Here is an 18,534-nt window from a genome sequence, read left to right as displayed (position 1 = left end):
GATCCAATAGGATTTCAAGAAGCCTTGGAGGGATTTAGTGTTGGCTCTGCCGGCGATCCTGTTGATGCCCTGGTGGAGGATTGGAACAGCAAACTCACTGGGGCAGTAGACATGATTGCTCCTAAGCGTCCTCTTCGAACTGCTTCAAAACTGGCCCCTTGGTATACAGAAGAACTATGGAGGCTGAAGTGGTGAGGTAGATGCCTGGAGCGCAAGTGGAGAAAGACTCGGCTTGAATTCGACAGATTGCAACATAGAGCTCATTTGAAGACCTATGCTCAGGCCATACGTGCGGCAAAGAAGCGATTCTTTTCTCCCTGTATTGCATCCGCAAGTTCACATCCGGCAGAGTTGTTCATGGTTGTGAGAGGGCTAGTATTGCCCCTCCTCCCTTGAATCAGAATCTGGAACCATCGATTACCCACTGTGATGTGTTTAATGAATACTTTTTGGGAAAAATCTCTCGTATTCAGGCCGACATAGACTCCATCTCCACATTTACTTCAGTGTCTGATGTGGAGGTGTGAAGCAACTCCTCTTGTGTGATTAGGTTGGATCAGTTCCAGTTTGTGACTCTTGAAGATGTGGACAAGCTGATTGGAATGGTGCGGCATACCACCTGTTCTCTTGAACCTTGCCCAACATGGCTTATATTATCTGGCAGGGGAGCTGTTGTAGAAGGCCTGGTAGAGATTATAAATGCGTCTTTAAGGGACATCTTTAAATGCGTCTTTAAATGTGTCTTTAAGGGAAGGTAGGATGCCTCTTTGTCTTAAGGAGGCAATTATTAGACTGCTTCTGAAGAAGCCTACCTTGGATCCCTCAGAGTTGAGCAACTACAGGCCTGTCTCCAACCTTCCGTGGCTGGGCAAGGTAATTGAGAGGGTGGTGGCTTCCCAAGACCAGACAGTCTTGGAGGAAACTGATTATCTTGACCCATTTCAAACTGGCTTTCAGGTTGGCTATGGGGTGGAGACTGCCTTGGTTGGCCTGATAAATGATCTCCAATTGGGAATGGACAGAGGAAGTGTAACTCTGTTGGTCCTTTTGGACCTCTCAGCAGCTTTTGCTACTTATGACCATAGTATCCTTCTGGAGCATCTGAAGGGGTTGGGAGTGGGAGGTACTGCTTTGCAGTGGTTCCTCTTCTACCTCTCAGGCAGGTTCCAAATGGTGTCCCTTGGAGACTGTTGTTCTTCAAAATCTGAACATTTATATGGTGTGCCTCAGGGCTCCATATTGTCTCTGATGTTGTTTAACATGAAACCGCTGGGAGAGATCATCAGGTGCTATCAGTATGCTGATGACATCCAAATCTATTTCTCCATGTCAGCATCATCGGGATAGGGAATAATCTCCCTAAATGCCTGCCTGGAGTCGGTGATGGGCTGGATGAGGGCTAACAAACTCACACTTCCCCAGAAGAAACAGAAGGGTCACACTTCCCCAGAAGAAACAGGTACGCAGTCTAGGGGTGCTTCTGCATCCGAGCCTCTCCCTGGTCTCCCAGGTTGAGGCAGTGTCCAGAAGTGCCTTCTATCAGCTTTGGCTGATATGCCAGCTGTGTCCGTTTCTTGAGGTGAATGACCTCAAAACAGTGGTACATCTGTTGGTAACTTCCAGACTGGATTACTGCAGTGTGCTCTATGTGGGGCTGCCCTTATATGTAGTCCGGCAACTACAGTTGGTCCAGAATGTGGCAGCCAGGTTGGTCTCTGGGTCATCTCGGAAAGACCATATAACTCCTGTTTTGAAGGAACTACACTAGCTGCTGATATGTTTCCGGGCAAAATACAAGGTGTTGTTTATAACCTATAAAGCCCTAAACAGCTTGGGCCCTGGGTATTTAAGAGAACATCTTCTTTGTCATGAACCACACTGCCCACTGAGATCAGCTGGAGAGGTTTGTCTGCATTTGCCTCCAGCTCATCTGGTGGCCACTCAGGGACGGGTCTTCTCCGCTGCTGCCCCAAGGCTTTGGAATGCGCTCCCTAGTGAAATAAGAGCCTCCCCATCTCTGACAGCTTTTTTAAAGTCTTTAAAGAGGCATCTGTTCGCCCAGACTTTTAATTAATATTGTTTTCTGGTTTAATGCTGTTTTAAAATATTCTTTTAAAATTTTTAAATTGTTGTAATGTTTTAAATTTTTCATTTTTGTTTTAACTAATGCTTTACTTTCTGTTTTTATTTTGTTGTAAACCACCCAGAGACGTAAGTTTGGGGCTGTATAAAAATATGTTAATAAATAAATAAATAAAATACCAATATACCATAGGAATACCATAGTAGTAAAGCATGCTGTTAACAGTTAAGCTTCACTGGTTGTAATGCCAAGCACCATTAGCTTAGTCCTCATTCCTTCTCTGATAGATAATCTCTATGTGAGGTTGCCACATTTGATCTCATTTATACCTCCCTGTGTACAGGATCCTGTGAATTTGACAATTTTGCTGCTTGGAGTGTGGCCTTTTCAGTGGTGCAGCCACAACTGTGGAATACTCTCCCCAAGAAAGCTGTTATTGATATAGTTTTAGGCCACCAATGAAATGTCTTTTGTTCATTCAATTCTTTGATTTTTCAGCCTTGGAATGAGTGAGTCATGAAATACATTTTTCATCATTACGTTTTAGTGTTGATTTTTTTTTTACAGTGCCTTGGCTTCTTTGATAGAGAAGTAATACATTTTAAAATAAATAACTCGGCAGGCTTCCATAACTTTTCATAGACTCTGCCCCTTACCTATGACAATATAGTTCATATATTATAGAGGTGGAAATAAGAGCCTCCGCATCTCTGACAGTGGAGTTTATATAACAAGCCAAGGCCTGTTTAGTCCAACATCCTGTTTCCCATAGAGATTAACCAGATGCCTCTTGTAAACCCACAAGCAGGAGATGAAGGCATACATTCTTTCCTGCTGTTGCTCCCCTATAACTGGTTGCCTATAACTGGCATGCTGCCTCTGAACCTGGAGGTAGCATGTAATCACCAAGACTAGTAGTCCTTGATGGACTTGTCTGATCTCCATTTAAAGCAATCTATTTTCTCCTTTTATTTCAAATAAGATTACAGCAGTACGTATAACATAATCAAGGACAACAATTATATATTAAGGATGTGCACAATTAGGGATGTGCACAAAATGGATTTTTCATTTTGTTTCAAGCTCAAAACAAAATACAAAATGGCCAAAGTGTTTCATCAGAACAGCAGATTCAGCCATAGAGATGAATGGGAAAACTTGAAATACCCAATTGTTCCCCATGGGTAGCTCCTAGGGACACCAAAGTGGGTTGGTTGGTGGGGCATGATGGGTGCTACCTACCACCCAACCCACAAAAGAAATGGGCAAGTGGGTGGTTTTAAACAAAATTTTAACCTTTCCCCCAAACCCCCATAGGATCCAGAGAGGTGGGGTGAGGACAGGGTTGGGGAAAGGTTAAAAATTGTTAATAGTTTTTGTTAAAACTGAGAGGTTCAATAAGCATGAAATAAAAGGTTTTGATGTATTCGCCTTATTTTGAGATCCACATTACACTGCCTTCAAAGCTACCCTCCATTGGTTTAATAGAATAGGGTATTCAAGATCTCTATTGCAAAGATCTCTCATATAATCAGTATCAATCTTAACAAAGTCTTTAAGCTTCTGATAAAGCAAGGTTACAGGTTTAGGTGCATCCAATAGATGTTCCAGGTCTAATAATAGAGATGGAATTTCAGAAGCTGCATTCACAGCAGAACCAAAAAGTCACAATAATAGATGTTTCCGCTGAATAAACTGCCAGCTAGCATTTCAACTCAAACTCTGCTCTCAAGGTTTCAAAATATTTGAAAACAGCTTCAGAAGAGATCAACTGATCTAATGTGATGACATTATGGGAGACCCAATTAGCGCCCCCCCCCAAAAAAAAAGATGTATGAACAATCTTTAAACAGGGATTCCTCCACAATGTAAGCTTTTCATGTAACAAGAGATCAAAACCGTGTCTAGAACCCTAAATTCTCCATATATGCCTTACAACTTTGAACACAGGTAATGACCTACTTCCACAAACAACTGATGAATCTAGCACTTGCCAAGATTTCAGTTGGTTCATATAATAACTTTCAAGCTGTGCCCACGGTGTAGCCAAAACCTGAGAGTCATTGTTCCGCCCTAGAACTGACAATAGAACAAATGCCCGGTGATAAGCTTGAAAATTTTGAATGTTAAACCTGCCTTCTTCATTCATAGTTGAAATTTACAAAGTGAAAATCTAGGCAGGTGTTGTTGCCATAAGAAGTCATTAACTGATTTATACATTTGCTGAAAATATGATGTACAGGGATTGGAAGACCTCTTAAAGTATATATGAGCTTTGGCGTTATATTCATCTTAATTACATCTGTTGTACTCCAGATACTCAACAGAATTATAGCCCACTGATCTAAGTCATTTTTAATTTGAACCAGAAATTTGGAAAAGTTTAAATCAGTGATTCTCAAACTTGGGTCCTCAGGTGTTATTGGACTTCAACTCCCATAATCCACAACCAAAGGCCACTGAGGCTGGGGATTATGGGAGTTGAAGTCCAATAACACCTGAGGACCCAAGTTTGAGAATCCCTGGTTTAAATTAACAAATTGAGAAAGCTTCCTAGAGATTACTATACCTAGGTACACAAGAAACTCTGGACACCATCTAAAACCCCAAACCTTATCAACCATCAGCAAAATGTGTAGAACCAAAGACGTCAAATCCAATTTACCCTAATTTATGGAGTAACCTGATAAAGTACCAAACTTTTGAACTAAATAAATGATTAGGGATTGAGACCTCTGGTTTACCAATAAAGCATATTTCATCTGCATATAGAATCAACCTTTGCTCAATCTCTCCTAGTGTAATACCCTTTATGTTGTCAGAATCGCTAATAGCACAAGCCAGAGGTTCTAGCACCATATTCGGAGGAAAGAAAAGGTAGAGGACATCCCTGACATGTGCCCCATTCTAGACTAATTGAAGGGGACAGTAGCCTGTTGGTGATGACTCATGAGTAAGGAGTCATGTATAGCATAGTAACCCAAGTCAAAAAACTTAGGGGAAATCCAAATTTAATCAAAACCTCTTTCAGGATCCCCAGATGGATCGTGTCAAATGCCTTCTTCACATCTAAAGAAGTTACAGCAGCCGGGTCTTGCTTCTCTGAGGATAAGGCTAGTACATCAATCAACAGCCTAATATTATCTGATCCTCAATGGCCGGATAGAAACTATGAATGAACTGGCTAAATAATGGTAGGGAGCACCTGCGATGCAGTTGCAAATTCAGAAATGCAGGCGCTCTCCATGACAGCACCCATGGCCATGCCCACCCCAAAAGCTAGAGACACTGAGAAGTACCAGTGCTCCCTGCACGTCCCCACTCTACTACTCCCCTGATCACAGTTTGCAGTGCATCCTATGCGCCAGCATTGCTGTCAATACCTTAGCACCAACATTTAACGCAGAAATAAGTTTATAGCTAGTACATAAACCAAGGTCTTTACTGGGCTTAAGAAGGACAGTTATATAAACCTCGTCGAAAGAAGGAGGGGAATACATGCTAAGGAAAGTATCATTATAGACCTCCAATAAGACTGGAGCCAGGAAATGAATATACTGCTTGTAAAACTCCACAGAAAATCCATCAAGCCCCAGGGCCATTCCAGGTTTCATGGATTTGATTGTGATCATTATTTCCTGCTGAGAAGGAGGTGTAGCTAGATGGTTGACCTGATCTTGTGTTAGGTATGAAAGATGCACCTTCTGCAGGAAACAATCTATATCTGTCTCAGTATTAGATATACTACTACTATACAGCTTTGAGGCACAAGTGGGCTAACTTGTGGACCATCTAACTGATTTGAACCAAATTTGATACAGTCGTAGTGAGTGACACATAGGGATGGCTCAAGGGTGTAGTTGTCATCTAATTCAAAATGGCGGACATGTGAACATTTGAAGAGGAAGTGGGCTAACTTGTGAAGATGGTAATTATTAAGATTATAGTAAAAGGAAAGTAGGCAGATTAGTTCTTAAAAGAACAACTTGTTTGTCATGCCCCAGATGCTGTAGTTCTTCTTCATCAAGAAAGTACTCTAACCCCCAGATCATTTTGGTGTCGTCTTCTGCACCTTTTCTAGTTCTACAATATCATTTTTGAGATAGAGCAGTCAGAACTGTACACAGTATTCAAATGTGCTTACACCATAGATTTGTGTAAGGGAATTATAATTTTAGTAGTTTTATATTCGATTGCTTTCTTAATTATCTCTAGCATGACACATGCCTTTTTCTCAGCTGCTGAACATCGGTTTGATGTTTTCATTGAGTTATCTACATAACCTCAAGACTTTTCTTTTCTTTTTTAGACACAATCAACTCAGACCCCATCAGTGTATCTGTAAAGTTGTCGGTGGGGGGGGGGTTGCCCAAAGTGCTTCATTTTACATTTATTGATATTGAATCACTAATGCCATTTTGTTGCCCATTCACCAGGTTATAGAGATCCTTTTACAATTCTTTCCAATTCATCTTGGTTTTCACCATCTGCAAACTTGGCCACCTTACTGCTTGCTAGCTCCAGCTATGCTGGTCAGAGACCAAAATAAATCATAGTTAGCTTTTTGAAAGCCTGATTATGTCATGTCAACCAGATCACCTTTATCTACATGTCTATTGATACTCTTAAAGAGCTTTAAAAGGTTAGTTAGACAGGACTTATTTTTGCAGAACCCATGTCGATGCAGTCTGCCAATAATTCTGCTTGCGCAAGCTCCACTGAAAATAATGACAGGAGTGAGCACTTACAGTGTTTTCATTTATTTCAGCAAGATTTGCACAGATGATGTTCCTTAAATAAGGATACTTGAGATCCAGCGGGGCAGAACTACACACAAAATCAGCCCCCCTTACATGCAGCCAGTGTGGAAGCCATAGCTTGGTAGTAGAGATCTCATTTTGTATGTAGAAGGTTTCAGGTTGAATCTAGTTAAAATTAAAGATGTGCACGGAACTGCGGAGCTGTGGTCCAGCACTGGGCTGGGGGTTCCTTTAAGGGTGGGGGGAGGGTGTACTTACTCCTCCCGCCGCTTTCCCCCCACCGGCGCGTGGTGTTTTGCAAGCATTTGGGGCAGCAGGATACCTCCCTGCCACCCATTCCCCTAGTCGTCAGCAAAAGGCCTGACTCAAGGCCGTGAGCTACGTCTCCGTGAGCTGCACACGCAAGGTGCGCACGCGCAAAAGGCTGTCTGAAGCCTTTTGCTGATGACCGGGGGAAGGGGCGGCAGGGGGGTATCCTGCCGCCCCAAATGCTTGCAAAACAATGCGTGCCGGCAGGAGAAAAGCGGCGGGAGGGGTAAGTACACCCCCCCACACCCTTAAAGGAACACATACACACCCATGGCGGCGAACCACCCAATGCTCGGACCAGTCTGGAGGCCTCTACAATGACCTCCGGACTGGTCCGTGCACATCACTAGTTAAAATAATCTGAGGCTTCTAGGGCTTAGAAAGCTGCTTGCCCAAGACTCTGGAGAGCTGGTGCCAGCTAGATGGTCTAACTCAGTATAAGGCAGTATCATATTTCAATGGTATGCATCCGTTGTTATATATGATTAGTTGCATATCATTAGAATTAGATTAGGGCCATTGATAGCAAGCGACATTCCTTTGTTTCTTCAAAGATATGGTGGGTGGGTTTACACTGTATCCATATTTCATTCTATCCACACAACAGCTTTGGAAATAGAAGTAAGGCTGATTTGTGCATGATCATTTAAGCCTTCTGCAGACTTCATATTTTTTAAAAAGGGTGCTGTATTTGTGTACAGCACGTGAGCAGGACTTCTGAGCACATTGGCATTGGGACAGGGCTTTCAGGTGCATTCAGAAGATGCTCTACAGTATAGCATGCCCTTTTTATAACCTCTGAAGAGAACTTTAATAGTAGAGTTTTTGAGCTGGGTCTCCTGGAAAACAGTGGAATGCGACTGGATTCATTTGACTGTAGTAACAGGACCTCTGAAAACTTGTGCTTTTTGAGACCTGTTAACGTTAGTGTGGTGTTATAATTTTATTAAAAAGTACATCAGTTCTAAGCCACCTAATGGCTCAGCAGGGAAATGGCTTGCCTAGCGAGCAAGAGGTTGCTGGTTCGAATCCCCGCTGGTATGTTTCCCATAATATGGGGAACACCTATATCAGGCAGAAGCAATATAGGAAGCTGCTGAAAGGCATCATGTCATACTGTGTGGGAGGAGGCAATGATAAATCCCTCCTCTATTCTACCAAAGAAAACCACATGGCTCTGTGGGCGCCAGGAGTTGACACCGACTCGAGGGCACAACTTTACATTAGTTCTCCCTAAAATAAAATATCTGTTCATACTTCCTACCATTAGAACTTCATCCCTCTGGTCATTTGCCTGATCTCTTTTCAAACAGCATCTCAAAATGACCTCCTTTCTTTGACTTTCCTTAAATGATTATCTTCTTCCCTCCCCTCTTGTTCTCCATTAATGCCTTTTGTATTTTGTACCATGTAGTTGTTCTTGGGGTTTTTGTTTTTTGTTTTGGAATGTGAGCTTGCAAGCAGAGTCTTTTCCAATTTTAGCTTTGTACAGTGCCTAGTTATTTTTCAGATGCTTTAGAAAAAATAAATATTCTGATTAACTCTACAGTCTCTTTCATTCCACCCTCCCCACTTTCCTGCTATTTTTTAAGGGGCTCAAAAAAAAATAAAAATCCCTTGGTTCTGAACTCTCCCTGAAGTTGGTACATTAAATTCATCCATCTTGCAGAACTCACAATGGGGCCTCCTTCCCCCCATCTTCAACCTGGCTAATATCTAATACTACAAAGCATGGCATGAGCATGTGTCAGTTTGCCACCTATGTTTCTGTGAGATGTTGAAAGTGCATAGCCCCATACATACCCAAAGCAATTAAGTTGTTACACAGTGTTGTGTTAATGTTATCTTTGTAGAATCCACGGAGACATACTCACAGCATGCCCATTCTGTTGGCGGCAGCAGCACCCCCAGCAGTACAATACCAATCTGTAGAACTTCAGAAGAAGAGAAGAAAGTCACAGTCATTAAAGCACCACATTATGCAGGGATTGGCCCAGTAGACGAGTCAGGAATCCCAACCGCAATTAGAACGGTAAGAAATGTGGTGTGAGTGTGTGTGCGTGCACAAGCTTATACAATGAATTGATTGTTGGTAATGGGTTTTTTCCACATTCTTCTGGGCTTATATAATGTGGACTAGAATGTGCGTAATCAGAGGCCTCATGAATGTAATGCTGTGAGTGGTGAGGGGAAAGGGAAGGCAAGGCAAGGCAAGGCTGGTGGTGTATAATTGGAATAGCCTTGTCTTTCTTTATTTTTCATTGTAAAGTTGTCAGAAGAGTTTTCTTTGTTCTTAACTTCCTTTGCTCCCCCTTTCCTTATCTTGTTTACTTTGTCTTTTAAAGTTTGCTAGAAGTTTAATGCATTTTAAAATCTTTCTCAATATTTTCTTCTTCCTTGGATCCATGAGTTAGCAGAAGTGAAATGAATGAATTTCCACACAAACTCTGAACAATAATTTGTTGAACTGATAGCACAGGGAAGCACAGTCCAGAACTAGGCTCTCCTTTGCTGACATGGAAATAAGCAGTGAGGAAAAACTCCTTTCAGGTCAGCTTTGACAGCTTGCCACTAGTTAGTGCTTGAATGCTTTCAGGATGCCATACTGAAGTGTTTTGTTTTTAGCTATGCTGAAACATTCTTTCCACACTGCTGCCCTAGCAGCCTCTTCTGGCTGCATCAGGCGGTAGCAGTAGCGGCTGCAGCTGGTGTAGGGAAGGAATTGCTTGCCGGCCTTCTCAGCTGAAGAAGGAGTTGCTGTGCTAGCTGAATGAAACGACTAGGAATCAAGATGAAAGCAGCAGAGCCTTTGCAGGTGAAAACTTTGGGAGGTGCAAGGACATAGCAGCTGTGGATATACTTTGCCTGCCAACACCAACATATGGGGCTGTAGTTGCCAAGAACGGCTTCAGTGAAGTGAAAATCTAGGGGGGAGAATGGAAGTGATGGAGAAAAACAGTAGGGAAGATTTCTGACTAAGTGGTAAGACTGAGGGTGTTGTTTTTTAATTAAGAAGGGAGGGCGGGAAGCTCAACCATCTCTTGCTTCCCTTCATTATGATTTTGATATATAGAATAAGTTAATGTAAAGTTTTTTTTAATGATTAATTCATTTTGTAGCAATTCTACAGACATCCATCCCATTTGAAACAGATGGATCCTTGAGTTCTAGCAAAGAAATTATTGTATGGTTTTTTTAAAAATAGAATCACAGATTAGTCACATAGGGTGGATATTAGTTATATAAGAGTATAAATTGAAATCCTTGCAACTGTACTTAATGGACTTGGCACACATGCAGCAATATAGTTAAACCTCCAGATTGTCTGGGTTTCTGAAATTTGCTGTGAAATTCCTTCAGTTTCAGATGGCTATATGAAAATCACTTCATTTATTCTGCTTCCATTGCATATGTATTTATTATACACTAATTTGAGTGTATTTTTTAAGAATATACTGTATAAAACATACACATATATAAATACACATAGGAGCTACAAAAATAGAAATACGAAATAGGTATGTGGTGATATTCTTTTGTGATCTACAACTTAAGACTGTTTACATCAGGGTTTTGTTTTGTTTTTATATGTAGTGTGTGCAATTACATCCTTAAGTGGTGTGCAAAATGAATCTAAAATAGTATGTTTTCAGTTGCAAAGCTAGCAGCTAGCCTGATCATATGCTTCATATAGAGAAGTTGTGGGCACCTTTTAAGGTGGAAAGGTGATTAATAATTGTATATAGTAATTGTATAAACATATACAAAATTTCAGTTAATGTGTGGCCAACTAAAGGTGGTCGCTGATGAATTATTTTGAAACCAGTGTAGAAATTAATCACAGTTAATTTAAGACTTGTTGCTTTCAGTGGGACTTAGTCATGTCTTAATCTCCAGTTTGTGACTTCAAAATATTGTTAAAAGTTTACAGAAAATAGAAAGAAGGCCTTTCATGCACAGATTCGTGTTCTGGTCATTATGGCTCTTTAATTCAGTATGAACATGTGGAAAATTCTTCATTCTATTGGGAAATATGCCCTAATTTATGTGTCTGTTGCCTAGTCATGATATAAATTCTGCTTTCTAGTGCTTTGCTGAATGTGCACTTTCTCTGGGAAATAGATGTGTGCTTATTAACATTCCTGCAATGTGTCTGAATGAATGAATCAGAATACCGATGAGCATAGTTGTCTTTAAAAAGTAGCATTGAAAGGAGTTCTTAATTGATGATGGAAATCAGTTCCAAGGTGTGGAAGTGGAATCATTACTTCTGTCTGCTGAATTCAGCTGCAGTTTATTTTCTTTTTTCAGCCCATAACTGAGTCCAAACAGTGGACTACAGATGTTGTGGACTACAACTACCAGAATCCCCAGCTGCAATGGCTTTTGCTTGGGGATTATGGGAGTTGTAGTCAAGAACATCTGGGAATCCCTCTTAGAGGGAACACTGAGTCCAAACGCTAGTGCATGGTACTAACCCTACATGCAGTGTAAAAGAAAAACAGACCTGAGAATCCTCAACATATGGATGATGCTGTACTCCATCTAATAATCCCTCCCATCAGCTGAATGTAGATAGTTAAAATTGTTGGTAACAAGATAGTACTTAAGTGTTAAATGGCAAATGCGTTACAATCTTAGGATCAAACATATTTCCTGCTTGGAAAAGAGTTGTGTTGGTTGCAATATATTAGCTACTTTCTAATTGTATATAGACATTCCATTTTTGCAGTTTTAATGAGAAAATGCTTCTGTTTAGAGGGATTCAAGCATGGTCCTGCAGATTATGTGTCTATTGTGGGGAACCCAGTAAGTATTCAAACTATGGTTGGAGGTTGCTAGCTGAAATACAGTTAGCCACCAAGCTATTCCTCTACTGCTGCTAAGATTGCAAAGCAGTGTAAAGCAGTTGCTTGACTGCTACAGGTGCATATTTGAGTGTGTCTCCAATCACTGCTGACAAAGACCACCCATCACCACTACTTCCTTTTTGCATTCATTTTGTGTTTACTTTTGTTTCTTTCAAGCTGAGCACATTTCCCCTATACAGCATGTGCTCATGTTCTCTTTTATAACTGATGAACACAAGCAATGCTACTTCCGCAGCTGTGACCCGCCACAAAATAACCCTTTTAAATTTTTTTTCTTTGCTTTTTGGAGTATACCACCCCCATTTTAAAAAAACAATGAGAAGGACAGGTGAGCAGAGAAGCTTTCTCCTATACGAAGCTTCTCCCTGTGTCCATCATAGCTTCTTACCCCTTCTCTTTGTCCAAACAGTTGGCACACTACAGGTGCAGGATTGGTGCTTGAGAAATGGAAGTACTAAAGTGGGTAGACGTAGCTCAGACAGCTCCGAAAAAGTATCACCACATTAAACCCCTGTGAATGGGTTCAGAGGCAACAGCTTGACAATTATGATCATTTAACAAGATTACACCAACACAAGTAGTCATTTAGTTGGTCGTCATCAAAAGATTGAAAGTGATGCTGCTGTCATTAATATAGCTAAACACATTGCATCAGTATATCATCACAGTACTTTTGCATACATAATTTTTATAGAAATAAGAGTAAAAAATACATCTGTGTGTGTGTGTATATATATGTATGTGTGTGTGTGTATATATATATATATATATATATATATATATTATAATTCTCTTAGACATACATGTTGCTAATGTGTGGCAGCTCTCACGAGAGTTCGCAAGCAAGGGGATGTGGAGAGGAAAACGATGGTGGTGGGGAACATAAAGCCAATGGACAGGCCAGTGAACAGGCAGGCAGGTGGCCAGGGAAAGAAAGCGGTGGTGGCGGGGGGAGAGAAGCAGTGAGGGGAACAGAAAGTGATAGCGGCAGTGAGGGGAGAGAAAGCGGTGGCGTGGGGGAGAAAGCAGCAGTGGCTGGAAAAAGCGAAAAAACATTGGAAGAGGGAAGAGAAGGGAGGGGGCTGAGAAGGAGGGAGAACTAGAGGCACAGATACTCTACTCCCAGGCCAGCTAGGTATTTATATTTTGCTATTTTAAAATACATAGATGCTGGGGTCCACTCCTTTTCTGGAGAACTGTTTCCATGTATTCCTAAGAGACACACAGGGGATAATGCACGCATGCATGCTTGAGAGCATGTTTGTATGTATTTGAATATCTGTAACCAAATACAAAATGTTGCATGAGAAGCCAGCAAACTGTAGAAAAGCAAGCAGTGTCATTGCATTGAAAGGACGTGCATAGTCAGATACTGAACTTAGCCTTACGTTGCGTTCTTGTTCTCTTATGTGCCTCAGTCGAAGGGCAGCAGTCACCAGTATAGCAAAAATGTCTACTGTATACTTACTAAACAAAGACATCTTTCAGCCAAGAGTTTGGAAACATATATTTCTGCAGCATGTAATGCCCGCCTATTTAGGAACTCTGGCCACTTTCCAAAAGCTCAATGTGTTACCTTTACAACATTCAAGCTCCCTGTCAGCTTCTGGGAGAGATGAAAGCCCAAATATTCAAACTCAGGTAATTTGTTATTTCAGGTAGCCCAACAAAAGCCTGTTTAGAAAGTTATACATTTCCTACAGTGCATTGCATCATGACATCTTTTTTATTGTGTTTAACTGCTGGCTCTCACACAGTGCTACAGATATTTGGGGTGCTAAATGAAATTGAGAAAACAGCAAATTAGAACGAAGATCCCTTTTGCAGAATTGTATATATCAGTTTTACACTCAATTTCAAATGTGGATCATCATAATAGAAAATGCCTAACTCCAAGCCACGTATAAATGGTGGGCCTGTTGTTTTTCATATATAAATATTTCCAGATCTTATTTGAGAGTACTCATATGGTATCATTTATGTAATATTCAGGTTGTGGAGTCTCTGAGCATTTAAAATTCATTCTAAGTAAAACAGGTTTATTTAAATGTAATATAGTTTATATTTCTACACTCAGAGTAAAATAGACAATCAAGCTACATTCTATATGGTTAGCTTCACCTTTCCAAAACAATGAAAAACCAAAAAAGATGTTATGCTCATAAACAATTTTGGTTGCAGAACTTCTCTTCATAAGTAACAGCATTAAAAGTACACATAAAATTCAAATTCCAACATAAGGGTATATTGTATTTTTCAAAATACGTATTTAAGGCTTGTGTTTTCTGGATGAAGTTTTATTTATTATCAGAAAGAAATGCACACTAATTATACTCAACAGTTTCCTTTGTAGTTTGCACGTACAGTACAGAGTCATCTTGATTGCTTGAAGCTACAGGATCCTTGTTGTGACCACTTTAGGTGTCATAGATGACCACCCAGGAGTTGTACGAAAACTACAATCTCTGCAACCACTTTGTTGTTAGGGGATTCTGCTACAACAGCTACAATATTTTGACCAGTTTCCATGAATGGGACTGCCAAACTCTCTGAATATATTACTCAGCGCTTGAAATGTTTGTATAGACTGAACTTGAAATGATTGATACTCCTCATGATTATGGTGGGAATCTGTCTTACTGATTTAACGTCACTATGAAACCTTGTATTTCTGGCTGCCCAATCTCCAATGTCTCAAAGCTTAAAATCTTTGTCAACCCCACTGCTTCACCACCTTTGACTATGGCATCATTTTGTTCATGTACTTTGTCTACACTTATTGCTGAGAAGAGGCCAATTGTTTTATGAATAATAAGCTGTCCAGAGTTAAATTTATTGTGGATAGCTGGCAATGTGGTCTCTTTTTATCTTCAGGTTCATTAGATGAAGTGGTAGCCAGTATGCATAGAGAATAATAGTCAAGAACAAATGTCATGGGATCCTTCTTCAGACTGCCTCAATGCAGAGAGTAATTACCTTCTGTAAGCAAATGAAGGAAAAGAAGCAAGGGGACTTCAAGGTTCAAGCATATCATCTTGTACTTCTGCAAGAGGCTCTCCTTAGACTGTGTGGAACATCTTAGCCTAGTGAAGATGCTTGGGCACTTTTTCTGTACGTGCAGATGATGGAGGAATGGCAATCTCCACCTCCACTACACACTTTCTGGAGAACATCTGCAATGTGCTTATGTGTGTGTGTGTATACACATCTTCCTACAATCAGGAACCCTGTCTTTGCAAGATACCCCAAAGCAGGAAAAGTTCTATAATACCATCATTCTACAATACCCCAAAGCAGGAAAGGTCCTATAATACGCCAGTATGCATTATATGTATACTGGCACACATGTGCAAGAATGTTGCAGATGTAGTCTGGAACTCATGTAAGGCAAGCGCAAAGCCTGCTGCCACAATGCTGTCCCCGCCTCTCACTCTTGGCAGGTTTATTCAGCACATGGAGCTCTAAGTCGAATATGTGAAAGGGGCTTTTGCTTGTATCCATTTTCCTTGGACATTCAGTTAAAATCCACTGCAATGTCTTGAAAGCGCATGTGCCAATCTGGACCAGCCTCCTCATTTATCCAATTCTCTTCAACACCTCAAGCTGTGTGCCAAGTTTAATGGTGCCCGTTGTATGAAAACAGAGTAAGGAGGCCATTTGTTTCTGGCCCAAAGGCTGAGAGCATTCTTGAGCTGCCGGTACTGAAAATTAAGTCCAGTGCACCTATGTTGCCTTTACTGTGAACACGTTGGAATTATGCTGTTTCCTCCTAATTTTCATTTGTTGAACAACTGTGGGTTTTCACTTCCTGATATTGCGGATGAGCACTTGGGAAAAGTAGCTGCTTTGGATTTTAGAAATGCTGATCTGAGTACAACTGTTATATAAGAAAAATACATCAGGCACACTTCATCGTAGTCAGTCAGTTCTGTTAAATGGCATATTTGAAATTCAAATAAAATAGTTCTATAAAAGGAAGCTTCCTTCAGACAGATTATTCTGTCTGAGTTGTGTTCAGCTTTGTCTTGTGGTGCTACTATCACGATTCCTTTACGTAACTTTACTGAACAAACACTCTCAGACTGAAAATTTGTGCATTGGCCCAGAGAAGATAAAATTTACTGTGTGCATATATTCAAGATTGACAGGCCAAAGTAATTTCTTCCACAATTTTATTTTTTCCCATTTCCCCGCCATTTGTCTTTATATTGAAAGGCAATATGATCTAGCGGAATAGTTTCTCTGTCATTCTGGTGTCTCACTGTACTTGCAGTTGACTTTATTTATTACATTTACATACCACCTCATAAAATAAGCCTCTAGGCCTTTGACAAATCAATTTAAAATGAACCAATTAAAATACAGAAATTTAAAACAGACAAAACAGTTAAAAACAACTTATGACATTTTTTACAGAAACAAGAACCCAATAAATTGTGATATTATGAGAACTGTGATGGCTGCTGATGCATTCTTGATGTGGAAATCATAAAAATTAGATTCACAACAGCAGGCAGTTTTAAAGAGCAGGCTGGAGGTAGACTTAATTTGACAACCATGCTCAAATAGCTGATTAAAAATGCAAATATTGTCTGCCATTTCATATTCAATTGTTTTAACTCCAGTCAGAGTAGTGCTTCATCATATGACATCAAATAGATCCTGGACCTCTCAGAGGCTTTTGATGCCATTGACCATGATAACCTTCTGAGTTGTTTCTCCAGGTTGGGACCATATATAGCACTTACATGGTTATATGGAGGCTCCATTCCTAGCTGGAGGGTTGTACTCAGAAGGTGGTGCTGGAGCATGCCACAGAGATTTATTCTGTCCCCTATGCTGTTTAACATCTACAGAAAACTGCTGGAATAGGTCATCCGTGGCTGTGGGTTGCAGTGCCATCAATATACTGATGACACCCAGCTCTACCTGTGCGACAGGGAGTCAGTGGATGCTCTGAACCGGGGTTTGGAGGCCGTTGTGAACTGGATTGGGGCAAGGAGACTGAGACTTATTCCAGATAAGACAGAAGTCCTCTGGGTCAGTAAATCTAATTTCCTGAGTTGTTAGGTAAATCTGGTCTTGAATGGGGTCATGCTTCCCTGAAAGACCATGTTTGCACCTTGGGAGTGCTTCTGGATCCAACTCTGTCCTTGCTATCTCAGGTGGTGGTGTGCAGAGGTGTTTTTTACCAGCTACGGCTGCTACACCAGCTGTGACCCTACTTGGAAAAGTTGGACCTGACCCCAGCCACTCATGCTTTGGTAATGGCCAGATTGGACTACTGCAATGCGCTCTATGTGGGGCTGCCCTTGAAGACCTTTCAGAAGCTTCAGCTGGTACAGAAAGCTGCTGCAAGGATGCTCATGGACTCAAATCACTTCATGAGTGTCAAACCCATCCTGCGGCAGCTTCACTGGTTTCCAATCCACTTCTGGGCTAGATTCAAGGTGCTGGTCTTGACCTTTAAAACTCTACATGACTTGGGGCCGAGGTACCTGTTGGACTACATTCACCCATATGAACCTGCCAGCACTCTCCTCTCAGTCTCTCAGGCCCTGTTCATGGCCCCACCTCTAACAGAGCTCTAGTTGGCAGAGACTAGAGATAGAACCTTTTTCGGCTGTGGCCCCTTGGCATTGAAACGCCTTCCCTGAAGAGCTTTGCCATGCTCCTTCCTTCAGTATTTTAAAAAAACAATTTAAAATATAATTTTAAAGGCTTTTAAAATGTTTTATCTGCTGTTTATATCTGGTAGGTTCTTTAGTTTTTATAGTTCTCAGTTTTTAGCTTTTTATTAATAACTTTTAATTTGAAACTTAAAAAAAATACATAATTTTAAATGTGGTTTTAGCCTGTCCTTTTTTAACTTGTTTAACTTTATTAATCTTTTATTTTACATTGTATCTATTTTATTAATGTAGTGAGCTGCCTCGAGTAGTAGTGTACTGGAGGGACAGGGTATAAATATTTTAAATAAATAAAAATAATAAATAAGATAGCATATTATAAAATGAAACATCAATATGAGATACTGATGTTAAAATGTGTTTCAAAGTTATTATTCAAAACAGATTAACATTAGCAAGGTGATTCAGCAACCCTTAAAATTACTCTGTATGAAGAGTTTTTAGTATGGAGAGCCGGGTTAAGAACTGCAGGGGGTGGAGCTTACCAGCATGCCCAGTTATATAATGCCTGGAAAAGCTGCAGTATCAGACTACCTGTCAACTGCAAGTTCCAAGTATTTAGGGTGTGAGTAAAATACTTTCTTGTTCCGGGAAAGGCAGAACTCACATACAGCCGGGGAGGCAGCAAGTTCAGTTAGCAGCCTGGGGTGTTGGACAGAACTAGTATTGATGAGAAGGATGGTCCAGTGTGGTATATGCAGCTCTGAGGAACATGGACTGCACCTGAACATAGAAAGAAAGGATATTATCACAGGTCTGGGATTCTGGAGAAGCAGGAGGGTTTGGACAGACAGCTTGGAGGACCATGGACAGATAACTGG

The 18,534-nt window shown here is 40.7% G+C and overlaps 1 protein-coding gene across 50 annotated transcripts in view; it reads left to right on the top strand.

Moving 5' to 3' along the window:
• Window positions 1-18,534, top strand: part of SORBS2 (sorbin and SH3 domain containing 2) — a 395,454-nt gene that overhangs the window by 279,741 nt on the left and 97,179 nt on the right. For 46 of the 50 annotated variants that reach the window (XM_053254397.1, XM_053254425.1, XM_053254418.1 and 43 more), the window contains one exon: window positions 9,006-9,184. In XM_053254397.1, coding sequence (XP_053110372.1) covers window positions 9,006-9,184 — 179 coding nt within the window. The other 4 variants (XM_053254431.1, XM_053254428.1, XM_053254434.1 and 1 more) reach the window with 2 other exon arrangements.

The sequence above is a fragment of the Hemicordylus capensis genome, chromosome 5 (assembly GCF_027244095.1).
Source record: "Hemicordylus capensis ecotype Gifberg chromosome 5, rHemCap1.1.pri, whole genome shotgun sequence".
Classification (NCBI taxonomy): domain Eukaryota; kingdom Metazoa; phylum Chordata; class Lepidosauria; order Squamata; family Cordylidae; genus Hemicordylus; species Hemicordylus capensis.
The sequence above is the reverse complement of the archived record's forward strand: the minus strand, read 5'-3'. Positions and strand labels throughout refer to the sequence as shown.